Below are 26,615 nucleotides of genomic sequence, written 5' to 3'. Positions count from 1 at the left end.
TGAAAGGGCTGATGCCCTGATAACCATCCCTCCTTGTTAAAGGGCTAGAACCAGCCTCTCAGAAGCCCTGACTTTTTATGCTAACCCAAGTGCACTGGTCTGGAAATGCTGGGGCTAAGAGATGCTCACAGGACCACTAGCAGGGATGTTCCCCTGAACCTCAACTATCTTAAGTGCAAAGATGTCTGCCTCTCTGCCGGCTTAATAGCGTGGGGAAAGGAGACAGTATGTCTCACTGTTCTCCAACCTCTGCCCAGACAATATGCTGGTAAGAAATACTACTATGGAAAGGCAGTTGGAGAGCTGGACTGTCCTGGTTCTGTCACTAGCCCTGAGACCTTAGGTAAACCACTCAGCTTCTGGGTCCTATGACAGGGACAGCAGGAGAGAGGATGCTGGAAGCATGGGCTAGGTTTTTCTTCTTTGCTCACCTGGTAGAACCGAGGTAGGGCCATGATACAGTCCATCAGCCTGTGGCGGCCCAGGTTGATGAGCATCGTGTTCTGGCCGGTGTTCAGAAAGTGAATCTGCAGTGTTATCAACTTGGTGAGCCGGTGACAGTGCAGGGCCTGTCGCACGCAGGAGTCCTGAGGGATAAGGGTGGCAGTAGGCACAGATGAAGACTTTGTTGCCGTCATCTCCCCCGTGAACCCTCCAGCAATGGAACAAAATAAAATTATTCCTACTGCAGACACCAAGCCCCAAGTCCAGTCTGGAGTAAGACTCGTGGTTACCTTGGCATAACTCTCTGCTGCATCCAGCATCAGAGTCAGGGCCTTCAGCAGCAGCTGCTTCAGTTGCTGCCCGTCCTTGAGGCTGTCCTCTGTAGGGGAGTAAAGGAAACGGGTGTGTCTGACTCCCCAGGCTGGGTACTCTCATCCCACTCAGTAGTAGGGTGGACTATAGAAACAACCCAGCTCATGTTCACAGGGAGGCAGGTATGTCTCACTCAGGTAAAGGCTGTTGGGCCAAAAGTACACACACACACTGGAGTAGGATGCACTGCCCCATCTAGTTCAATTTCTCTCTGAAACAGCAAGGCAGGCTTACACGGCATCAACATACATTGGTTCTTGACAGGTGACACCCCTGGATGCACTGGCTACAAGAGGGGTAAAATGCCTTCCAACCCCCCTTCTGTCTCCTTTCTGCCCCCTGGGGCCCCACTAAATAAATGTTAGAAGCTGAGGTGGGTATTAGTCCCATGGACTCTTGCCCTGCTTAGCCCTGAGAACCTTCCCTGGCCAGCAGCACTGCCCTGGAGGTGCTGCTGTGACCGCTGCTCACCCCAGGGCTGAGACTCAATCAATTTCAGTTGGATGCAGGCAGCTGCCTCATGGTTCTCCCCAATCTCCCGGCACATGCTGAAACACAGGGCAATCATGTTGTGCTTCTCGCTGTCCCCAGGGCGGCAGCGTTTGATGTAGTCCAGTAGGGCCGTCTTCAGGGTACCACTCTGCCCAGAAAAAAGCGGGGGATACCAAGGTCTCAGCCATGTATTGCAAGGTAAGCAGGACTGGCCTAGTCCTTAGATTCTGAAAGTTCCTCAGAAACTCCCAAGGAAAAGGAAAAGATAAGCAAAAATGAATACAAAAGTTTATACTATCCTGAGTATAAGGAAACAGGCACATCATCTCTGCTGGTGGGAGTGTAAATGGTAAGACCTGTCAGAGGCGAGAAGCCTTAAAAATGTACACACGTGCATTAGTCTAACGATTCCACTTCTAGGACTCTATCCCTAAAGAAGCAAGCAGAGGAAAGTGCTAAGATGGATGTAACAAGGATATTTAATAGCAAACAATTAGAAATATTCCAGATGTCCAGAATAAGATCTAAGAGAACACCATGTAGCCATTAAAACCGATGTTGGCTTGGAAATTACTCATGCTTATTATTAACTGAGAAAAGCAGGCTATTTCCTATCTGCACAGCATGACAGAAGTTTGATAAAAATACGTGAACATGTATGTATATGTTTGTGGGTATATGTGCAAAGAAAGGGCCTATACCAAATTGTTAGCAGTGGCTGTCTGCGGACAGTAGCTAGACACACAGGGCTTTTTTTCGTGTTCTGTTTTCCAGGTGGCTTTTTTAAAAAAAACATGGAACGCTTCACGAATTTGCGTGTCATCCTTGCACAGGGGCCATGCTAGTCTTCTTTGTATCGTTCCAATTTTTAGTATATGTGCTGCTAAAGTGAGCACCCGTTAAGCGTCTTAATGTTGAATATTCATTACTTTTGTAATCAGAAACAAAGTTATTAAAATAATATTTAAATGCAGGAAGAAAAATGCCTCAAAAACAATTTTTAAAATCCTGAAGGTGTCCCTATGTCCAGGACTTGCTCCTTTCCTTACAGCTGGACTGGTCTGTCCTGAAACTAGCCCAGCATTGAGGAGACTTTTTCTGTTTTGTCTCTTAATCCTGCTTGGCTGGGCCCAAGTTCCCAGATGTCAAAAGTGCACCTGGGTTTTTATTTATTTATTTGTTTATTGGCCGTGCCACGCAGCATGTGGGATCTTAATCTTAGTTCCCCGAAGTGCAGAGTCTTAACCACTGGACCGCCAGGGAAGTCCCATAGGTTTTTAAATCTTTAGAGGTGAAATGGGTGAAAACAATGAATCAGTCAATGAATAACTTGAAAACAGAGGCTCTGTGAGTGCATGCCTGGTGTCACATAGTATGCTGAGGACAGACAATCGCCCAGAGACCAAAGGCCTGGCAAGTCAGGCTTTTGCTTCCCAGCCTCCTTCCTGGTCATCGTCATAAATAGCTCCACAGCTTTCTAGACCCAGACCTTGGCATTCACTTCTGAATAGCTCTCGACAACACACTTTTTCACGGTCCCCTGAAAACTCTCCACTTTAAACTGGTCTGAGCTCTGTAATCTTAAGCTACTGGTTACAGTATATGTCTTAAGGAGGTCCTTAATTCCCTCCCTCTATATCCCGGGAATCCATCCTGATTGGAATTAATCCTGAGAAAACCTGAGACTCCCAAGTGTCAGTAGTACATGTCATACTGCAGCTCAAAAATACGGTACACCTACCGGGTCCAATTTCTTCCTCATCAGCACTTCAAAGTAGTGTTTTTTATGCAGCAAATCAAATATGTATGTCATCTCATTGTACCTTCCAATGCCAGTGAGGAGACGCACCTACCAAGGGAGAGGGAAGCTTGCATCAGCATTGCTTGGAGTTCTCTGAGCCAGACCACTACCCCAACGGTTTGGTTGCTTTCAAATACCGAACTCTGGCGGGAAGAAGGGTTAGTGGCCAGGCTGCCATACTTAACTACTTTCCTCCTTGCCTGTCTCCCCTCCTTCCCATCCCATGTGCCCAACAGGGGCCTCCTCTGGAGGATTCAGAAATGCTAGTCATTGGGAAACCACTGGCTGGCTGTCCCCTCCTCTGTTGTCTCTAAACATGACTATCAAGTGCCGAAGTGCCATCCTCCTGGGCAGGCACTCTTCCTCTTCCCACCACTCCTCATCCTCATTACAGCACCCAATGGCTTGCTCACACACTTGGGTCAGTTTCAAGCCTAGATATTTGGGGGGAGGTACAGGAAGCTTGAGTTGTCAGCTCATTTCAATTTTCAATTCAGATATAAGAGGCAGGTCTGAACCTTGTTTTGTGGGGGAAGTAACTGCCGTCTTAGCCCTCTAGAAAAGCTAACTGCTTGGTAAGGGGGTATGACAGTCCTGGAGCATGGCAGGGATCCTCTTTGATTTCTATTCCTTTGGAGCAGTCTCTGATTTGGACAGAAATCATAACCTGGAGCAGAGGGTTGAACTGCCGAGCCAGCTACCAAGTAGGTAGTGGTATCCAGATAGGTAAATTCCCTAAGACCACATCAGCTCTGAGCTGATAAGTCTCCAGCCTATCTGTTCTATCAAAGGTTTCCTCAGGATGGAGGGTGAAGGTGAGGGGGTGACTTACCACCAGTCCATACTCCTCACTGGGGGCCAAGTGGTTGTCTGTGAGCAGCCGGGCGGCCTGCAGGACTCGGATGATGCCCTCCATGTGGCATGTCAGTGTGAAGCAGTGATGAGCCAGGATCAGCAGCTCTGTGGCTGGGTGGGTTGGGCACTGGTAAGACAGGACTTTCAACCCTGGCTAACCCCTGTCTAGCTTGTACCTGGCAGGAAGATCAAGGGGCCTAGTACAGCTGGGACTGTCTGGAGAAGGCTCTCTCACCAGTCCTCTGAGATCCCTGACCTCACCAGTTCTAGCTCTGGGATGGCCCCCTGATGAAGTCAGTTCTCTCAGTGACAGCACAGGGATTAACTCTCTCCTCAGACAGTCTGCATATAGTGACACCATTTCCCAAAGGCTCAAAAAACGAGAACAAAGAATGCTAGCTTTCTAAAGATGGAGAAACTTTCTGCAGACAAACTGATGGAGTACCTGCCAATACAAGTCCGAGGGCATTCTCTGTAGCTGAGTGGAGAGTCTTAGGCCTAATCAAGTGCTATTTGATGCTCTGCACTTCTATAGGCTTTCTAGATTGAGATGTGACGCTCACAAATTTAAAACTACTATACACAATCACTATGAGCACAATTAAAAGGCAAACTGGGAAAAATATTTGCAATGCTGGAAGACAGAAGAGGGGTTCTCAGCCTTAATATATGCTGTGCCCTCTGGGCCTTTGCACCTGTGGGGCCCTCCCCAAACCTACTGGCTACTAATGCTTCTGGTCTTGGTTTGCACATTTCCTCCCAAAACCTTTGGGAGGAAAAAAAGGAAAGGAAAAAAAGGAAAGGAAAAAAAAACCTTTGGCCCCATCAGTATGCTTACTGTGAATGACACCCCTAGTCTGTGAGCTCCAGGACTGCTGCTTAACTTGTTCACCATACCCCTGTTTTTAGAGTGCCTGGCGCACAGTCAGTACTCAGTAGATGTTGCTGAGCTGGACTGAGAAGAGATACAGAAGGCTATTTTATTTATTTATGTTTTGGCCGTGCTGCACGGCTTGTGGGATCTTAGTTCCCTGACCAGGGATCGAACCCAGGCACACAGCAGTGAAATTGCCGAGTCCTAACCACTGGACCGCCAGGGAATTCCCAAAAGGCTGTTTTAAAAATAAACCTATTCAGGGCTTCCCTGGTGGCGCAGTGGTTGAGAGTCCGCCTGCCGATGCAGGGGACACGGGTTCGTGCCCCGGTCTGGGAAGATCCCACATGCCGCGGAGCGGCTGGGCCCGTGAGCCATGGCCGCTGAGCCTGCGCGTCCGGAGCCTGTGCTCCGCAAAGGGAGAGGCCAGAGCAGTGAGAGGCCCGCGTACCGCACACAAAAAAATAAAATAAACCTATTCAACCTCTTAAAATCTCACGTGTTCACAAAACATCAGTAAAATGCCTTTTACGCGTCAGTCAAATTTGCAGAGTATAATGGGCTCCAGGAAATGATACTCTCACACACTGCTTAAGAGGGAGTGAAAGTGAATTTTTTTTCCTGAAGTAAATTTGGCAATATATATATAAAGCCTTAAAAATGGGCATACTCCTGAATCAGGAATTTGTCTTAGGGAAATAACCATGGATGTGCACACAGATTTGCCTATAAGCATGTCTATCACAGTGTTTAAAACAGCAGAAAATTGGAAGCAATCTATAGGTCCTACAATAGGGTATATACATTTTTAAATTACATATAAGAGAAATAATATGTAACGACTAAAAATTATAAAAAATTATATAGAATAGTGTCATGGAAAGATATTAATGACAGCATATTGGTAATTATAAACAGTATACAAAGTATAATGCTATTTTTGAAAAATAAAAACCTATGGACTTGCATAGAAAAAAGATGAGAGGGACACATACTACTGAATGCATACAACAACACTGAAAAGCGAGCAGGCTTTGAAATCACACAGACGGTTCATATGCCAGCTCTGCCACTTAATAGTTATAAATTAATCGACTTTTCTAAAGCTTCAGTTTCCTTCTAAAATGGGGACAATAATAGCCATTTTTCAGGGTAATGTAAGAATAAAATAAGCTAAATATGCCAAATGTTAAAAGGTTACCTTTTTGTGTGATTTTAAATTTGGGGCTGCTTTGCCATATATATTTTCTAACTTTTCTTCAATGAACTTATGGCTTTCTACTAAGAACTTATAAACAATCCTGGAGGAGTAGGGATCCAGAGAAGGAACAAGGATCCAAATTGAGTTTTGAAAAGACTTAACCTCAGAAGACTTCTTAGAGACCTGCTTGGGCCCAAAACATGTAAGAAAGTGGCCAAGAACTTACTGCAAGACAAGTCCCCATGGGGAACGGAGGAAATCTTATCCAACAACTTCATGCCTACCAAGGTGCGGTCTTGACACAGAGCAGTCAGCTGAAGAAACGTCTGGCTTTCCTCTGTTGGGGTGAACGTCTGCTTATGTCCTATACAGAAAGATGTGGAGAAAGGTGCTAGTTTTACCTTGAGAGAGATGAAAGGAAGACAAGAGCCCCAGGGCAGGAGGCCCACTCTGCCCAGGCCTGGGCACCAGGAGGTAATGATGAAGGCGCTCCCGGGCAGCTCTCCTCTTGCTGGGGTCAAATATCTCAGGTGAGATGCCATCTTACAGGATAGCAGGAGCTCATTAGCTCAGAGAAAGGCACAGTTACTCTAAATATAATCTTAAAACAATAAACAAAAAGCAATAACAAAATAAATGCAATGTGTTCTCCTCTTACAAGTGCAACCTGGCAACTTGAAAGGACAGCATACAAGATATATATGAGCATAACATCAAATCCTTAATGCTGGGAACTTGAGAATGTGATCTGAAAGGCTGGGGAGGGCTGAAAGGTAGGGCACCTGTTCCCTCTGATGGGGTCAGCAGCTCCCGGGTCACCTCTTCAGCCACAAGTTCAGCCACTGTGTCTGGCTCGAGGCCCTGGGTGCTGATGAAGGCTTGAGCTCGCTTGCATCGGTCAGGCTGCTGAGAGGCCAAGATTACCCGGAGAATGGCCTCACCATCCTGGGCAGCGACATCTGTGTAGGAACAGCCCAACTCCTGAGAGGAAGGCAGAGCCAATCTCAGCCATCATTAGGAACCAGGAGAAAGCCAGCAGAAGACAGCCTTTCCTGAAATCTGATGTGGACAGACGCCATGGTTTTCTGAGCTTAAAGATCCCTCATCCTGAGCAGAAACCTTAGAAGAAGCAAACACTGTTTTCTAGCCCTTTCTAAATTGCTTTGCCAATGAGGTGAATCCAAGCAAGAGAAAGGCTTGTCTTCAGAAAACATCAGGTGACTGATCTCTCACTGAACACTGAGCTTTTCAAATGTTATGAAACCTAAGGAAGTTGAATAAAAGGCAGAGCCCCTTCTTTATTGTTCCCGTGGCAGCGGAAACCCTCAATTTCCAAAGAAGTCTCTGAGCCTTGTTGTCCAAGGAAGGGCTTTTAGTGCTCAGCTTGCTTTCTCTCGTGCTCTCTTCCACCACTGCGCTTAGAATCTACTCTTTTTCTCCCTCAATCAGCACAAAGCCAGAACAATTCCTGGCTGCTCTGGCTCCTGTTTTACAGTCATTACATTCCATTTAATTTTATTTTAAAACTTATTTTGGGCTCTTTCCCATATGGAAAGCTCACCACTATTCCCCAGGGATGGATTTATAGGGGCCAACATCCTGACAAAAGCTCTACTCCCAGGTCATGATTATAATCTGAAGGGCTGACCGAGGGCAATGTCCAAAATCCACCTTCACCTTCTCCCTTCCCTCCCTCTCAGAGGGAGCTCCTGTGGAGACCCAGCCCTTTGGCACGTACCTTGGCAAGTGCATAGAGACAGAGGACCTGCCGGCAATAATTCTTCCCATGGAGGCATTTGCTTGTCAGAGTTTCCAGAGTAGTCACCACTTCATCACTGGGGGGCAGTATCACCAATGACTGACTGTCCAAACTTGAAGCTGGAAGCAAATACAGGTCTGAGGGGGGCTTTAAGGGGCTTTTAAGGTCTGTCCTCAGCCCCCTATGACTCTACCTCTCTGCTCACAGCTTCCTTCACTGCACCCTGTTGACTCCCCCTGGGTCTGGGACCACTTCTAACAGGGCTCACACCCCACTTAAACTTCTTTCATTGCCTTCTTCTAGGAAATCCCCAGCCCAGAATACTTCAAAGACTCAAAGCCACCTAATGAACACTCTAGAGATCATCACCAAAGATGCCTGCCAGACTGTCCTCCACATACACTGCCTCCCAATTTCCCCTTATGTCAAATAATCACCAGGTCTACCTGACTGTATCTCCAAAACATCTCTCCAGTCACCACCTTAGTTCCAGCCTTTATCACCCTGCATCTAAGAGGTGTTACTGTCTCCTGCCATCAGCCTCCCTTCTTCCCCAACTCCATCTTCCACACACTCAGCATTCTTCACATTCTAAAATGCAAATCACAAAAATCAAGGATCATCTGACAGATACCTTAAAGGCACAGTAAAATTAGAATCCATTCCTGCTTTTTTAAAAAAAGCTCTTAGCCTAAAATAAAACTTTCTTAATTTGAGAAAGGGTTTCTGTTAGTGGAAAAAAGTAGAAAAGAATATTTATATAACACTGTTTCTAATAGCAAAAACAAAATTGAAAAATTTTAAATGTGTATCAGTAAATCACTGTTAAAAAAATCATAGTACATGACCTGGGAAGGAAATCCAAAAAAGAGGGGATATATGTATACATATAGTCTATACTGTACAGAAAAGTGAATCAGCTAACACAATATTGTAAAGCAACCATACTCCAATTTAAAAAAAATCATAGTACATTCATATAGTAGAACACCCTGCAGTTATTAAAAGAATGAGGTCAATCTATCTGTACTGACAGGGAAAAATGTTGCAGAACAATATAACTGTATTTTTGTAGAAAATAAATGTGTGTGTGCGCACACGCACACACATGCACACATGTGCGAGCCCACACGTAGAAAATAATGTACGCCAAGCAAGTAAAAGATGTTGTTCTGGGGAATTTGGTGGGCGTGGTGTTGAACGGATAAATAACTTTCACTTTTTACTTTATGCACTTCTGTATTGTGTGATTTATTACATTAAGCATGTAATACTTTTGCTTTTAAGATATTACTCTTAAAAATATGCTTTAAACACAAAAATATAAAAAGCAACTCAGACCACGTTATTCCCCCGCTTAAAATCCTTCATTAGAGTTTTCAGTTCTAGGTCTCTCCCACTGACCTCAATATAAAACCTGGACACAGTGCGTGCAGTGCTATATGAGGACTCTGAAGAGCAAATAGTAGCAGATGGATCGAAGATAACCTGCATTACCATTTTCTCCCCTCTAGGAATCTCCAGATTGAATGCAACGCTGCCCGAAACCCAGAACCAAGCACTACAACTCACAAAGAGAGTGGGCTCCAGGAGACATCCTCCAGAACAGGCTCAAGGAGCGGAAACGTAACTCCCACGGCCCATTCTCTCTGGTCCTAGCTCCTAAGCAACCACTCGGCTGTGGTGGGAGGGGCTGCAGCAGCAGTTGGCAAGAGCCAAAACTCAGAGAGGGACCTTCTTTTCCGATCAGAGGTGCTCTGGTCCTAAGGGGGCAGAGTGAATCCCTGTTCCTTTTTGTATTATCCTCCTGTCAGCTGGCCCTAGATGTAGGCAGTCAGGAAAGTACATGACAGGGTGGGGTAACTAAACCTCCAGCTTTGGCCAGAAGACTGAAAAGGGAAGCCTCGGGCAACCAGAAAGTACTTGGAAGAGAGATTCAGGAAAGCAACACAATAAAGTTGTTTATAAACATTAGGGCTCATTCCTAGGCTTTGCATGTATGGATCTGATCCCGACCAACATATCAAAGACTTTGAGAACTAAGTCAACAGACAGACCACTACGCAGGTTGCAGACTGACCACAGGATGGCACATACAGGATGGATCTGAACAGCACCACAAAGAATTTGAAAACTGAACTGATGTTACAACCACAGCCCACAGAAAGTACATTGGAACGTGTAGTCTGAACATAGCCAGGTCAATTGCCTGCTAAAAACATATCAACATTCTTCATAGGATTTAAACAAGACGCAGCATCCCATAACACACTATTCGAAATGTCCAAGATACAACATGAAGTTATTCAGCATACAAAAATACAAGAAGGTCTCAACTCATATAAGACAAAGAAAAGACAAACGATGAAACCCAGCACTAAAATGACATAAATGTTGAAATTATCTGAAAAAGACTTTAAAGCAGCTATTACAAATGTTCCAACAAGCAACTATGAACACTCTTAAAATAAACAGAAAAACAGAAAGTCTTAGCAAAGAAATAAATGGTATAAAGAAGAATAAAATGGAAGTTGTAGAACTGAAATTTTAAAATCACAGAAATTAAAAAAAAATCTTAATAGCAGAATGGAAATGCCAGAGGAAAGAGTCAGTGAAACTGAAGATAGAAAAATAGAAATTATCCAATCTGAACAAAGCTTCAGGGACTTGTGAAACAATAACTTTTGTTTTTGTTTCATTGGAGTCATTGGAGTCCCATAAGGAGAGGAGTAAGAGTATGGTGCTGGAAAAATATTTGAAAAAAATGATGTCTGAAAACTACCTAAACTTGATAAAGCTACACATTTAAGAAACTCAGTGAACCCCAAATAGCATAAGCCCCCCAAAATACATGTCCAGTCATGCTATAACCAAACTGCTGAAGACAAAAGACAGGAAAAAAATCTTGAAAGCAACAAGAGAAAAATGCATTATCTACAGGGGAACAGTGATTCGAATGACTGCAGATTATTCATCAAATACCACAGAAGTTGAAAGGAAGTGGCAGAACATTTTTTTTGTTTGTTTTTTTGGCGGTAGGCGGGCCTCTCACTGTTGTGGCCTCTCCCGTTGCGGAGCACAGGCTCCGGACGTGCAGGCCCAGAAGCCATGGCTCACGGGCCCAGCCACTCCACGGCATGTGGGATCTTCTCGGACCGGGGCACAAACCCGTGTCCCCTGCATCGGCAGGCGGACTCTCAACCACTGCGCCACTAGGGAAGCCCGGCAGAACATTTTTAAGTGTGGAAAGAAAATAATAAATGTTCTATATCCAGCAAAAATCATCCTTCAGGAATGAAGGTGCAATAGAGACATTCTCAGATGAAGTAAAACTAAGAGAATCTGTTACCAGCAGACAACTCTGAAAGAATTACTAAAGGAAGTCCTTCACACAGAAGGAAAAAGAAACTAGAAGGAAACTTGGAACATCAGGAATGAAGGAAGAGCAACAAAAATTGTAAATATCTGAGTATATATAATAAACTACTCTCCTCTTGAGTTTGTTAAAATATATTTTTTGGTTGAAAACAAAAAATCTAGCTTTGTTTGATGAGATTTTCAGTGTATGTAGGTGTAATATAATAAGGCAACTAAGACATAAAGGGAGAGAAGTAAAGTAACCTACATGGTGGTAAGGTTTCTACCCTTAAAATATAATTTTAAGTAGACTGTGAAAAGTTACAAATGTATAATGTAACACATAAAGCAACCAATTAAAAAAGCGATGCAAAGCTATACAGTCAAAATCACAAATTAAAATGCATGACTAAAAAAATGTGCAAATAATCCAAAGGTAAGAAAAGGTTTCCTCAAAAACCACAAACTACCAAAACTCACCTGAGATGAAAAAGATAACCTGATTAGTCATATAACTATGAAATAAATTTGTAGTTAAAAATCTTCCAGGGCTTCCCTGGTGACGCAGTGGTTAAGAATCCGCCTGCCAATGCAGGAGACATGGGTTCGAGCCCTGGTCTGGGAAGATCCCACATGCCGCGGAGCAACTAAGCCGGTGTGCCACAACTACTGAGCCTGCGCTCTAGAGCCCGCGTGCCACAACTACTGAAGCCTGTGAGCCTAGAGCCTGTGCTCTGTAACAAGAGAAGCCACCACAATGAGAAGCCTGCACATGCAATGAAGAGTAGATCCCACTCACCCCAACTAGAGAAAGCCCACGTGCAGCAACGAAGACCCAACACAGCCAAAAGTAAAAAAAAAAAAAAAAAAAAAATCTTCCAAAACAAAAATCTCCAGGTTTAGATGGTTTTACTGGTAAATTCTACTGAACATTTAAAGAAGAAATAACACCAATTCCATGTAATGTTTTCCAGAAACGCATTAAACTAGCATTACCGTGATGCAAAAACCAAAGATGGTATTAAAAAAAAAAAAGTACAGATCAATATTCTTCATGAACATAAATGTAAGAATTCTCAACAAAATAGCAAGTTGATTCCAGTAATATATCAAAAAGAATAATGCACCATAACCAAGTGAGGTTTTTCCTGGGAATACAAAAAAGCTGGTTCAATATTTTAAAAGATCAATTAATGTAATCTACTGTATTACTAGTCTAAACAAGAAAAAAAAACCAAACACGATCATATCAACGGATGCAGAAAAAATTCAACATTGATCCATGATAAAAACTCTCAGCAAATAGGGAACTTCCTCAACATGACAAAGGGTGTCTTCAAAAAGCCTACAGCTAATATCACACTTAATGATGAAAGACTGAATGCTTCCTCCCTAAGGTCAGTAACAAGGCAAGGATGTCCACTCTCACCACCCCTATCCAACATCATGCCAGAAGTCCTTGCTAGAGCAGTAAAGCAAGAAAAATAAATAAGGCAAATAGATTGGAAAGGAGGAAAAAGAACTGCCTCTATTCACAGATATGATTATCTCCATAGAAAATCCCAAGGAATCTATAAGAAAACTAGAATAAGTGAGTTTAGCAAGATCACAGGATTAAAGGTTAACATAAAAAATCAATTATATTTCTATATGTGATCATGTACAATTGGAAACATGATTATTTACATAGGATAAATTTCAGTGAACTAGCCACAAGTCAGATAGATTCCCTCTAACTTTGCTACTTAGCTAGTTAAAAGACCTAGGTGGGACTTCCCTGGTGGTCCAGTGGCTATGACTCTGCACTCCCAATGCAGAGGGCCCGGGTTCGATCCCTGGTCAGGGAACAAGATCCCACATGCTGCAACTAAGAGTTCGCATGCCACAACTAACGATTCTGCATGCCACATCTAAAGGATCCCGCATGCTGCAACTAAAGATCCCACATGCCACAATTAAAGATCTCGCATGCTGCAACGAAGATCCCGCGTGCCACAACTAAGACCAAGGCAGCCAAATAAATAAATAAATAAATAGATAAATAAGTGTGATAAACTGGAGCTCTAGGTTAAAAAAAAAAAGGCATAGGTGTTCCTACTTCATTGACTAATTACCTAGTTTATGAATTACCCTTAACTTAGTGTAACTGGTGTGCCAAAAGGGACCCTTTCTTCCTGGAGAGAATGCCAACAGCACCTCACAGGACTCAGGGCAGTTTGATCTCCTTCACTTACTGCTTTGGACTTTCCTTAGAGGAACGCCAGGTTCTTCTTCTTCCTCAAGCAGCTCAGCACTTTGTAAGAGAGCATGGATGTCCGGGTGCAGGTCATCCACACTAGCTTCTCCTGAAGCTAGTGCTCTGCAATGCAACACCAAGGCAACATCTTGGTTATAGAAATGAAAATATCGGCATACTCTACTTGCTTCATGCACACAGCCATCATCCAATAGGCGCCCAATCAAAAAGTTTAGGGACTCCTGCTCCTTCCAATTCAGTTTGTTCTCACAAGTGTCTTTGGATGGAAGGCCATTAAATTCTAAGTATTTTGATGTGTTCAGAGCAGCCAACTTAGAGAATGAAAACTCACTGGCTAAGCTTTCAAAGGAAAGTTCACCACTAGTTGAAATCTGTTGAGAACATCCGGGGGCTATTTCCTCCTGCCTTCCCCTGAGGGTGTGCTGGGTGATGCGGCAGAGCCAGATCTGCTTCTCTAGCTCCTCCAGCTCCTCCAAAGGCACCAGGTCCTCCTGGGCAAGCCAGTGTCCTGCCAGAGTGAGGAGCAGATGGCGCTCCTCAGTGCTGCTTGGTCCCTCTTCAGCTGGGCACTCACATGCCGTAAGAGCCTGGGCTGAGAAAAAGGAAGAAGCTGCTTTGCTTGAAATGGAATTTTTCTTAAAATTCTCATGACATTTTTTCCAGAAGTCAATTCTTGCTTGTTTCAGGGACCACTGGTCAATGTGTTTTAAGGTCTGCATTTCCTGTGTTATCTGTGAAATTGAACACAGCAATTTTTAGCCTTTCCTGGATAAAGAAATATCATAAATGCTAATGCTCCCTCGGTATACCATACTTGTTAAAACCCAAATCAAGTTAGAGAACATGGGACTTGGCTACAGATGATCCTGGATATTTTATCTGGAAAGTTAAGGTATGAAAAACAAATCTAAATTTATCTAATTGAATGAGGTTCAAGAGGAAGCCACCTTATATTTAATTCTATTCAAAGTAAAATAGTTGTAGCATGTCCTGTAAGCTAACCTTATATTAAAGCAAACATTCCTCAAAAATGGGCCTTCTAGGCTCATCCATTTCTGAAAGTAATGTCTGTGTCAAAAGTGAAAAAGTAGGGCTTCCCTGGTGGCGCAGTGGTTTAGAGTCCGCCTGCCGATGCAGGGGACACGGGTTCATGCCCCGGTCCGGGAAGATCCCACATGCCGCGGAGCGGCTGGGCCCGTGGGCCATGGCCGCTGAGCCTGCGCGTCCGGAGCCTGCGCTCCGCAGCAGGAGAGGCCACAACAGTGAGAGGCCCGCGTACCGCAAAAAAAAAAAAGAAAAAGAAAAAGTATCATCACTGGTAAATCACATACCTCATTTAGTTCTCTGTTTAATGCTGGTTCACAAAGCTTTTACATAACTTAAAAGACTAATGATACCTCTTCAATAATCAAGTTGTCCACAGGTAGCTCAGCTAGTTCTGCTACCCTTCTGGCCAAAGCAAAGTATCCATCTGTCTCCAGTTTTTCTAAAATTGATCTACATTCATGCTGAAAATTCTCAAGGCTGTAGCTGGTAATAATTACACGATTAATGGCTATGGATGTATCCTTCAAAATTTGGCTAAGAACACACAGCTTCTTCACATCTGGACCTGTGCCAAAGAGAAGCAGATATAAGCATTTAATCAGTAAAATACTGCTATGGCATTTCAAGAGTAACTAAATATGAGGGGAGAATATTTATATTTAACATAATAATGTAGTTAAAGGGAAAATAAAAACCTATTTTTCTACTCTGGTTGGCTGACAGAGGAAGCCAAAGGCAGCTCCTATATAGTAAGAACTATTAAGATTAGCACATGGACTCCATCTATAAATCTGGCTTTATATACCAGGCAGAAGTTGGTGGCCTGCTATGTAGTAGCAACTCAGTTAACCTTGGGAAGATTTGGCCATTCATTCAGGTTAGTTCCATCTTTTTCCAGATTTTTCTCCTACCTTGAACAAATTTGTTTTTATAATTGTTCACTCATTCATTCACTGCAGGCATCATGTGGATCAAGACACAGAACTTCTAGGACAGCTGAAACTGCAGGTGGTCAACAGCCAAAGCTCTACTGTGGTACACTGTCTTCAGAATGGAGCACCACTTGCTCCTCCAGATATCTATCTAACTTAACCCAGGGAGACCCAGCTAAGCACTTCCTGATGTCCCCAGGAAAGTCTCTCTCTCTTTTTTTAATCAAAGTATAATATAAGTGACTTACAGTATTATATCAGTTTCAGGTGTACAGCATAGTGATTTGATATTTTTGAACATTACAAAATGATCACCATGATACATCTAGTTACTGTCACCATACAAAGTTATTACAATTTTATTGACTATATTCCCTATGCTGTACATTACATCCTTGTGACTTACTTATTTTATAACTGGGAGTTTGTACCTCTTAATCCCCTTCACTTATTTTGCCCATCCCCTCACCCTCCTCCTCTCTGGCAACCACCAGTTTGTTCCTGGTATCTATGAGTTTGTTTCTGTTTGTTCATTCGCTCTTTAGATTATACATATACGTGAAATCAAACAAATTCTTATCCTTAGTAACATTAGGAATTCTCTGCCAATAATTTATGTGGCTGGGTTTGCTCCTACTCCCAAATATAGTATGCATAGAGCCTACGTGTGCCCTACCATGAAGGAGGGGCATGAAAAACATTCTATAGGAGCCTGCTCCCAATGCCGCGTGCTGAGCTGTGGTCTGATTTAGGTAGTTCCAGGGACAGTGAGACACCTTGCACAATAACCACCAGTATGAGCATGCTGGGTTTCTTTGCAGGCATGATATAAAACATAAGTCTTTTAAAAAACCTTTCTTTTCTCTAAGCATACACAATATACACATACAAATATTCTATAAAAACAGAAATAATTATGTGAATAAAAGCATTATAGTAATGGTTAACAATGTAGACAATCCTTGTAATTTTTTAAGGATAGGGTTAACTCTGGCAAGAAAACAGGAAATTTCTTTCTTAATTAAAGTTACTAAAGAGCAATGAAAGTATCTTATATTAAAAGGACCTACTGTTTGGCCTATGTAGTAACTGACAGTAGCTTATATACACTGCATTTTGGAAACACCCCCCTTCCCTTCTAGTCATCAGCCCCACAGCGCACAACATGGGCATGAAGCCCAGGCATTCTGCGCCTGTTCTGTGCAAATGTGAGCTTTCCAGTTGAACATCTGTGAGTTTAAATGTGATAAAATAACCCTGGTAGTGAAAAATACCAGAATCCAGCGTAAAAGAACAACATTATCACTCAACAAAAACTTGGAATTAGCAAACAAGTAGAAAAGAGGATAAGGCAATATTGGTTTCATTCAATCAGCAACAAGCTTAGAGACTGCCAGTGTCTGGAGGAATGTGCAAAAAATCGACACAATTTGTCTCTTAAAACCTTCAAAATGAATTAGGCATTCCAGAAACAAGTCTGTGACCTTGAGCAACGATGACATGTTAAGGTTACTTGTCAGAGAAAACAATAATAGTGACAGGGTAGTATAGAGGTTAGCCAGGGGAAATTTGGCTATTTGCTTAGAATTAGTAGATAGTTGTATTACTTGTTTTATATCCTGTTGTGCTGTTTTAAATGCTTTAACCATGACTGAAGTTTCCTGTAACCTCTTCTTCACACCCTGTTCTGGACTGTAATGTCTTATATCCTATGCATTTTAATTTCCTGAATGCCCTTCTAAAATATTTTCAGGATTAAGTAAGCTAACTTCCTAACAGCAACTTACCTGTAAGTATTGTCTTACCATCAGAGAAGAGATGCTCTCTTCCAACAAACAGGTGTAAAAGCTTCCCCAGCTCATACTGGGTCCTACACTGCTGCAGCATAAGCTTCAAAAGAAAATACACATGCTCCTTCAGCCATGGGGCAGGAATGACAGCGTGGACCCCTGTGGCAGCCGTTTCAAGCTATGAAAAAAAAAGGCTCAGGGAAGTGGTTTCTCAGGAACAGCAAATCAAAACCTCTGAACTTGGGAATGTCTAAGAAAGCCAAGGTACCATCAAAGGCATCTCCTATCACAAAGGAGGATGCTTATCCAGGTCCTTTTCAAACAGTGGTAATTTGTATTGCAGCTCAGAGGAGTAGCAAAAATAAGCCCTCTCTGGCAGCTTTGTAGTTTGTCTCTTTGTGGGACATCCTGTTGTAGAGAGCTGTGTGTCTGAAAGTCAAAAATGGGAAAGAGACCTAAAGACTGAATGGAGTGAAGCAATGCAGATACTGCCAAGTTAGTGACTGCCAAAGTAACAGTCCTGTGAGTGGCTGTGAAATTAACCAGACATGTTTCACTTAGCAGCTTCTTTAGAGAGGGGTCTAGTCCTGCCCTGAGTCCAGAAGATTTGAAATTCACATATGAAGACCTCTTAAAAAGACTTGCTTGGGCTTCCCTGGTGGCGCAGTGGTTGAGAGTCCGCCTGCCGATGCAGGGGACACGGGTTCGTGCCCCGGTCCAGGAAGATCCCACATGCTGCAGAGCGGCTGGGCCCATGAGCCATGGCCGCTGAGCCTGGGCATCCGGAGCCTGTGCTCCGCAACGGGAGAGGCCACAGCAGTGAGAGGCCCGCATAACGCAAAAAAACAAAAAAAAACAAAAAGACTTGCTTAACATTGCTGAGCTGGTTCTATTAGTTTGCTTGTAGTTTATACTATCATTAGAGAAGGATCTCAATTAGTAAGCCTGAACTTTTGTCATTTCAATCAAATGCTAAAAATATTAATAGGAAAGATGACCCCAAGAAGCAGCCACATTAAGCTTGAATCAGAGCATTAGTTCTTTTTTTAAAAAAATTATTTAATTAATTTATTTTTGGCTGCTTTGAGTCTTCGTTGCTACACGCAGGCTTTCTCTAGTTGTGGCGAGGGGGCTACTCTTCATTGTGGTGCACGGGCTTCTCATTGCGGTGGCTTCTCTTATTGTGGAGCACAGGCTCTAGAGTGCAAGCTCAGTAGTTGTGGCGCACGGCATGTGGGATCTTCCTGGACCAGGGCTCGAACCCGGTCCCCTGCATTGGCAGGTGGATTCCTAACCACTGTGCCACCAGGGAAGCCCTCAGAGCATTAGTTCTTAGTCTTTATTTACGTGTTTCCCTACCTCTATTGCTCTAAGAAGAGGGTCTATGTCAGACAGACGATGGAACTGGTTAAAGTAAAAAATATATGGAAGTAAAGAGCTCAGGTAACAATGGAGCAGCTGCACTGCCCCTTGGTTGGGGACTGGAGCAGGGGCAGACAAGCACGAATAAGAAGAGACCTGGAAGGACCTAAATGTAAAATGCAAAACTATAAAACTCCTAGGAGATAACATGGGAGGAAACTTAGGTGACCTTGGGTACGGTGATGCCTTTTTTAGATAAAATACCAAAGGAAGAATTCATGAAGGAAATAACTGATAAGCTGGACTTCATTAAAAATAAAAACTGCCCTACAAAAGACAATGTCAAGAGAATCAGATGACTTGCCACAGACTGGGAGAAAATATTTGCAAAATATACATCTGATAAAGGACTGTTATCCAAAATATACAAAGAACTCTTAAAACTAAACAATAAGACGACGAACAGCACTATTAAAAAAATAGGCCGAAGAGCTTAATAGATACCTGACCAAAGAACATATACAGATGGCAAATAAGCATATGAGAAGAAGATCCATACCATATGTCATCAGGGAAATGCAAATGAAAACAATGACATATCACAACATACCTATTAGAATGGCCAAAATCTGGAAGTCTGACAACACCAAAGGTTAGCAAGGATATGGAGACACAGGAACTCTCATTCACTGCTGGTGGGAATGCAAAACAGTACAGCCATTTTGGCAGACAGTTTGGTGGTCTCTTCCAAAACTAACATACTCTCACCATATGACTGAGTACTCCTTGGTATTGATATTTACCCAAATGAGTTGAAAACTTACGTCCACAGAAAAACCTGCACACGGATGTCTAGAGCAGCTTTATTCATAATTGCCAAAACTTGGAAGCAACCAAGGTGTCCTGCAGTAGCTGAATGGATAAATAGACTGGTATATCCAGACAATGTAGTAGTATTCAGCACTAAAAAGAAATGAACTATCAAGCTATGAAAAAGACATGAAAGAAACTTAAATGCAGGGTGTGGAGTCAAGATGGTGGAGTAGGAGGATGTAGAGTTCATGTCTCCTCATATCTAGGGCACCAACCAGGCGCTGATGAGGGACCTTGGACACCTAAGGGGACGGGAGGAATCCCTGTGTAACCAGGGTCTTGGTTCCCAGGCCAGGGGTCAGGCCTGAGCTCCTGTGGTGGGAGTGCTGAGTCCAAACCACTGTACTAACAGAGAACCTCAGACCACAGGGAATATTAATCGGTGTGAGCTCTCCCATTGGTCCTCATCTCAGCACCAAGACCGGGCTCCACCCAATTGCCTGAAAACTCCAGTGCTGGATGCCTCAGGCCAAACAACCAGCAAGACAGGAACACGGCCCCACCTATCAAAAAAAAATGAGATGACAAAAAAATATGGTACAGACGAAGAAGCAAGGTAAAAACCTATAAGACCAAATAAATGAAAAGGAAATCGGCAACCTACCTGAAAAAGAATTCAGAGTATTGACAGTAAAGATGACCCAAAATCTTGTAAATAGAATGGAGGCACAGATTGAAAAAATACAAGAAATGTTTAACAAGGACCTAGAAGAACTAAAGAACAAACAAGTGATGAACACCACAATAACTGAAATGAAAAATACACTAGAAGGAATCAATAACAGAACAACTGAAGGAGAAGAACAAATAAGTGAGCTGGAAGATAGAATGGTAGAAATAACAGCCAAGGAGAAGAATAAAGAAAAAAGAATGAAAAGAAACAAGGACAGTCTCAGAGACCTCTGGGACAACATTAAATGCACCAACATTTGAATTACAGGGGTCCCAGAAGAGGAAGAGAAAGAGAAAGGGTCTGAGAAAACATTTGAAGAGATTATAGTTGAAAAATCCCCTAACATGGGAAAGGAAATAGTCAATCAAGTCCAGGAAGCACAGAGAGTCCCATACAGGATAAATCCAAGGAGAAACATGCCGAGACACACATTAATCAAACTAACAAAAATTAAATTCAAAGAAAAAATATTAAAAGCAACAAGGGAAAAGCAACAAATAACCTACAACGGAATCCCCATAAGGTTAACAGCTAATTTTTCAGCAGAAACTCTGCAGGCCAGAAGGGAGTGGCAGGATATTTAAAGTGATGAAAGGGAAAAACCTACAACCAAGATTACTCTACCCAGCAAGGATCTCATTCAGATTCAACAGAGAAATCAAAAACTTTACAGACAAGCAAAAGCTAAGAGAATTCAGCTCCACCAAACCACCTTTACAACAAATGCTAAAGGAACTTCTCTAGGTGGGAAACACAAGAGAAAAAAAGACCCACAAAAACAAACCCAAAACAATTAAGAAAACAGTAACAGGAACATACACATTGATAATTACCTTGAATGTAAATGGATTAAATGCTCCAACCAAAAGACACAAACTGGCTGAATGGATACAAACACAAGACCCATAATATATGCTGTCTACAAGAGATCACTTCAGACCTAGAGACACATACAGACTGAATGTGAGGGGATGGAAAAAGATATTCAATGCAAATGGAAATCAAAAAAAAGCTGGAGTAGCAATGCTCATATCAGATAAAATAGACTTTAAAATAAAGACTGTTACAAGAGACAAGGAAGGTCACTACATAATGATCAAGGGATCAATCCAAGAAGAAGATATAACAATTATAAATAGTTATGCACCCAACATAGGAGCACCTCAATACATAAAGCAAATGCTAACAACCATAAAAGGGGAAATCCACAGTAACACAATAGTGGGGGACTTTAACATTCCACATACACCAATGGAGAGATCATCCAGATAGAAAATAAATAAGGATACACAGCTTTAAATGACACCGTAGACCAGATAGACTTAATTGATATTTATAGGACATTCCACTAGAAAGTGGAAGAATACACTTTCTTCTCAAGAGCACACGGAACATTTTCCAGGATAGAGCACATCTTGGGTCACAAATCAAGCCTCAGTAAATTTAAGAAAGTTGAAATCGTATCAAGCATCTTTTTCAACCACAACACTACGAGATTAGAAATCAATTATAGGCAGGACTTCCCTGATGGTCCAGCGGTTAATAATCTGCCTTCCAATGCAGCGGACGCAAGTTCAATCCCTGGTCAGGGAACTAAGATCCCATATGCCACAGGGCAACTAAGCCAGTGCACCACAACTACTGAGCCCACGTGCTCTAGAGCCCCTGTGCCACAACTAGAGACCCCACATGTCACAACTACTGAGCCCATATGCTCTGGATCCTGCACACCACAACTAGAAAGGCTGTGTGCTCTGGAGCCGGCGCAACACAACTAGAGAGCCCGTGCACCACAACTACTGGGCCTGCGTGCTCTGGAGCCCATGCGCCACAATTAGAGAGCCTGCACACCACAACTAGAGAGCCTACACACTGCAATAAAGAGCCCACACGCTGCACCTAAGACCCGACGCAGCCAAATACATAAATATTTTAAAAAAAGAAATCAATTACAGGAAAAAAAACTATAAAAAACACAAACACACAAACACATGGAGGCTAAACAATACACTACTAAATAACCAAGAGATCACTGAAGAAATCAAAGAGGAAATAAAAAAATACATAGAAACAAATGACAATGAAAACACAACAACCCAAAACCTATTGGACGCAGCAAAAGCAGTTCTAAAAGGGAAGTTTATAGCAATTCAATCTCACCTCAAGAAACAAGAAAAATCTCAAATAAACAATCTAACCTTACACCTAAAGCAACTGCAGAAAGAAGAACAAAAAAACCCCTAGAGTTAGTAGAAGGAAAGAAATCATAAAGATCAGAGCAGAAATAAATGCAATAGAAACAAAGAAAACAATAGCAAAGATCAATAAAACTAAAAGTTGGTTCTTTGAGAAGATAAACAAAATTGATAAACCTTAAGCCAGACTCATCAAGAAACAAAGGGAGGGACTTCCCTGGTGGTGCAGTAGTTAAGACTCCATGTTCCCAATGCAGGGGGCCCGGCTTCGATCCCTGGTCAGGGAACTAGATCCCACATGCATGCTGCAACCAAGAGTTTGCATGCGACAACTAAGGAGCCGGTGAGCTGCAACTAAGGAGCCCATGAGCTGCAACAAAGGAGCCCATGTGCTGCAACCATGGAGCTGGTGAGCCATAACTAAGGAGCCCTCAAGCAGCAACTAAGGAGCCCACATGCTACAACTAAGGAGCCCACCAGCTGCAACTAAGACCCAGTGCAACCAAATAAATAAATATTTTAAAAAAAGAGAGAGGATTCAAATCAGTAAAATTAGAAATGAAAAACGGAGAAATTACAACTGACACTGCAGAAGTACAAAGGATCATAAGAGACTACTTACTACAAGCAACTATATGCCAATAAAATAGACAACCTGGAAGAAATGGACAAATTCTTAGAAAGGTATAACCTTCCAAGACTGAACCAGGAAGAAATAGAAACTATGAACAGACCAATCACAAGTAATGAAATTGAAACTGTGATTAAAACTCTTCCAACAAACAAAAGTCCAGGACCAGATGGCTTCACAGATGAATTCTATCAAACATTTAGAGAAGAGCTAACACCCATCCTTCTCAAACTCTTCCAAAAAACTGTGGAGGAAGGAACACTCCCAAACTCATCTATGAGGCCACCATCACCCTGTTACCAAAACCAGACAAAGATACTACAAAAAAAGAAAATTACAGACCAATATCACTGATGAATATAGATGCAAAAATCCTCAACAAAATACTAGCAAACAGAATCCAACAACACATTAAAAGGATCATACACCATGATCAAGTGGGATTTATCCCAGGGATGCAAGGATTCTTTAATATACATAAATCAATCAATGTGATAAACCATACAAACAGCTTGAAGGATAAAAACCATATGATCAACTCAGTAGATGCAGAAAAAGCTTTTGACAAAATTCAACACCCATTTATGATAAAAACTCTCCAGAAAGTTGGCACAGAGGGAACCTACCTCAACATAATAAAGGCCATATATGACAAACCCACAGCAGACATCATTCTCAATGGTGAAAAACTGAAAGCATTTCCTCTAAGATCAGGAACAACACAAGGATGTCCACTCTCACCACTATTATACAACATAGTTTTGGAAGTCCTAGCCATGGCAATCACAGAAGAAAAAGAAATACAAATTGGAAAAGAAGTAAAACTGTCACTGTTTGCAGATGACATGATACTATACATGGAGAATCCTAAAGATGCCACCAGAAAACTACTAGAGCTAATCAATGAATTTGGTAAAGTTGCAGGATACAAAATTAATGCATGGAAATCTCTTGCATTCCTATATGCTAATGATGAAAAAATCTGAAAGAGAAATTAAGGAAACACTCCCATTTACCACTGCAACAGAAAGAATAAAATACCTAGGAATAACGCTATCTAGGGAGACAAAAGATCTGTATGCAGAAAACTATAAGACACTGATGAAAGAAATTAAAGATGATACAAACAGATGGAGAGATATACCATGTTCCTGGATTGGAAGAATCAATATTGTGAAAATGACTATACTACCCAAAGCAATCTACAGATTCAATGCAATCCCTATCAAATTACCAATGGCATTTTTTATGGAACTAGAACAAAAAATCTTAAAATTTGTATGGAGACACAAAAGACCCCTAATAGCCAAAGTGGTCTTGAGGGAAAATAACGGAGCTGGAGAAATCAGGCTCCCTGACTTCAGACTATACTACAAAACTATAGTAATCAAGACATTATGATACTGGCACAAAAACAGAAATATAGATCAATGGTACAGGATAGAAAGCCTGGAGATAAACCCACGCACCTATGGTCACCTAATCTATGACAAAGGAGGCAAGAATATACAGTGGAGAAAAGACAGTTTCTTCAATAAGTGGTACTGGGAAAACTGGACAGCTACATGTAAAAGAATGAAATTAGAACACTATCTAACACCATACACAAAAATAAACTCAAAATGGATTAAAGGCCTAAATGTAATACTGGACATTATAAAACTCTTAGAGGATAACATAGAAAAACACTCTTTGGCATAAATCACAGCAAGATCTTTTTTGACTCACCTCCTAGAGAAATGGAAATAAAAAGAAAAATAAACAAATGGGACCTAATGAAACTTAAAAGCTTCTGCACAGCAAAGGAAACCATAAACAAGGTGAAAAGACAACCCTCAGAATGGGAGAAAATATTTCCAAATGAAGCAACTGACAAAGGATTAATCTCCAAAATATACACACAGCTCATGCAGCTCAGTATCAAAACAACAAACCCAATCAAAAAATGGGCAGAAAAAAAAAAAAGTGGGCAGAAGACCTAAACAGGCATTTCTTCAAAGAACACATACAGATGGCCAAGAGGCACATGAAAAGATGCTCAACATCACTAATTATTAGAGAAATGCAAATCAAAACTACAATGAGGTATCACCTCCCAATCAGAATGGCCATCATCAAAAAATCTACAAACAGTAAATGCTGGAGATGGTGTGGAGAAAAGGGAACCCTCCTGCACTGCTGGTGGGAATGTAAATTGATACAGCCACTATGGAGAACAGTATGGAGTTTCCTTAAAAGACTGAAATTAGAACTACCATTTTTTAGCAATAAAGTGTTTTTAAATTAAGGTATGTATATATATATTTTTAGACATAATACTATTGCACCCTTAACAGACTACAGTATAGTGTAAACATAACTTTTATATGCACTGGGAAACCAAAAAGTCCATGTGACTCACTTTATTGCGATATTCACTTTAGTGCGGTTGTCTGGAACTGAACCTGCAATATCTCAAAGGTATGCCGGTACTCTGCTTACAATAATGGACAGAATAACCTGACAGGAGGCAAGTAAGGAAATAGAGGACTTCACACAATAAACCAACTAGATCTAACAGACATACACAGAACACTCTACCCAACAACAATAAAAAACACATTCTTCTCGAGTTCACATGGCATATTTTCCAGGATAGAACATATGTTAACTCCAATTAAGTCTCATAGATTTTAAAAGACAGATATCATATGACGTATCTTCTCTGACTACAATGAGATGATGTTAGAAGTCAAAAACAAAAGGAAAACTGGAAAACTGACAAAATTGTGGAAATTAAACAACACATTTTTAAAGAAGACTCAAATTATTAAATCAGAAATGAAAGTGGGGACATTACTACCTATTCTACAGAAATCAAAAGGATCATGAGAGTGCTATGAACAACCATATGTCAAAAAGTTGGATGATCTAGATGAAATGGACAGATCCCTTGAAACACAAAACCTACCAAGACTAAATCACAAAGAAATAGATATCTGGATAGACCAAATCTCCCAGTAAGGAGATTTAATCAGTAGTCAAAAATCTCCCAATCAAAAAAGCAAAACAAAACCAAAACCAATTCCTAACAAAGAAAAGCCATGGACCTGATGGGTTTACTGATGAATTCTACCAAACATTTAAAGAACTAATACCAATCTTTCTCAAACTTTTCCAAACAACTGGAGAGGAGAGAACACTTCCCTACTTATTCTATGAAACCAGCACAATCTTGATACCAAAGACAGATAAAGACACTACAAGAAAACTACAGACCAATAACCCTTATGAACGCTGATGCAAAAATCCTCAACACAAGACTCACAATCTGAATTCAGCAGCATATTAAAAGGATTATATACCATAACCAAATGGGATTTATTCCTGGAATGCAAGAATGGTTCAACATACTAAATTCAATGTATATGTCACAGTTTTCTTCAACAGAATGAAGAAAAAAAAAACCCACATGATCTTAATTGATGCAGAAAAAGTATGTGACAAAATTAAACACCACCGCATGATAAAAAAAAACACTCAACAAACTAGGAATAGAAGGAAACTACCTCCACATAATAAAAGCCTTATGTGAAAAACCCACAACAAACATCATACTCAATGGTGCAAGACTGAGAGCATTCCTCTAAGATCAGGAACAAGGCAAAGATGCCTGCTTTCACCACTTCTATTCAACACAGTTCTGTAAGTTCTAGCCAGA

At 41.7% G+C, this 26,615-nt stretch overlaps 1 protein-coding gene and 2 non-coding genes across 7 annotated transcripts in view; 1 reads left to right on the top strand and 2 right to left on the bottom strand.

Moving 5' to 3' along the window:
• Positions 1 to 26,615, bottom strand: part of SPG11 (SPG11 vesicle trafficking associated, spatacsin) — a 76,838-nt gene that overhangs the window by 1,508 nt on the left and 48,715 nt on the right. The window contains exons 28-38 of one of the 5 annotated variants that reach the window (XM_029239575.1): positions 17,179 to 17,359; positions 14,810 to 15,024; positions 13,390 to 14,143; positions 7,778 to 7,917; positions 6,822 to 7,020; positions 6,266 to 6,403; positions 3,942 to 4,075; positions 3,050 to 3,157; positions 1,288 to 1,456; positions 735 to 823; positions 432 to 587 (exon numbers count right to left, since the gene is read on the bottom strand). In XM_029239575.1, the coding sequence (XP_029095408.1) occupies positions 432 to 587; positions 735 to 823; positions 1,288 to 1,456; positions 3,050 to 3,157; positions 3,942 to 4,075; positions 6,266 to 6,403; positions 6,822 to 7,020; positions 7,778 to 7,917; positions 13,390 to 14,143; positions 14,810 to 15,024; positions 17,179 to 17,359 (2,283 nt within the window). Of the gene's footprint in view, positions 1 to 431; positions 588 to 734; positions 824 to 1,287; positions 1,457 to 3,049; positions 3,158 to 3,941; positions 4,141 to 6,265; positions 6,404 to 6,821; positions 7,021 to 7,777; positions 7,918 to 13,389; positions 14,144 to 14,809; positions 15,025 to 17,178; positions 17,360 to 26,615 lie in introns of those variants that run through there. The other 4 variants (XM_029239576.1, XR_003796088.1, XR_003796089.1 and 1 more) reach the window with 4 other exon arrangements.
• LOC114905245 lies at positions 2,097 to 2,204 on the bottom strand. The gene has a single exon (XR_003796109.1). It is a non-coding gene; the product is annotated as a U6 spliceosomal RNA (small nuclear RNA).
• Positions 12,930 to 13,002, top strand: TRNAG-CCC. Its single transcript has one exon. It is a non-coding gene; the product is annotated as a tRNA-Gly (tRNA).

This window comes from Monodon monoceros, unplaced genomic scaffold (assembly GCF_005190385.1).
Source record: "Monodon monoceros isolate NGI ecotype Baffin Bay Population unplaced genomic scaffold, NGI_Narwhal_1 Super_Scaffold_21, whole genome shotgun sequence".
NCBI classification, from domain to species: domain Eukaryota; kingdom Metazoa; phylum Chordata; class Mammalia; order Artiodactyla; family Monodontidae; genus Monodon; species Monodon monoceros.
The sequence above is the reverse complement of the archived record's forward strand: the minus strand, read 5'-3'. Positions and strand labels throughout refer to the sequence as shown.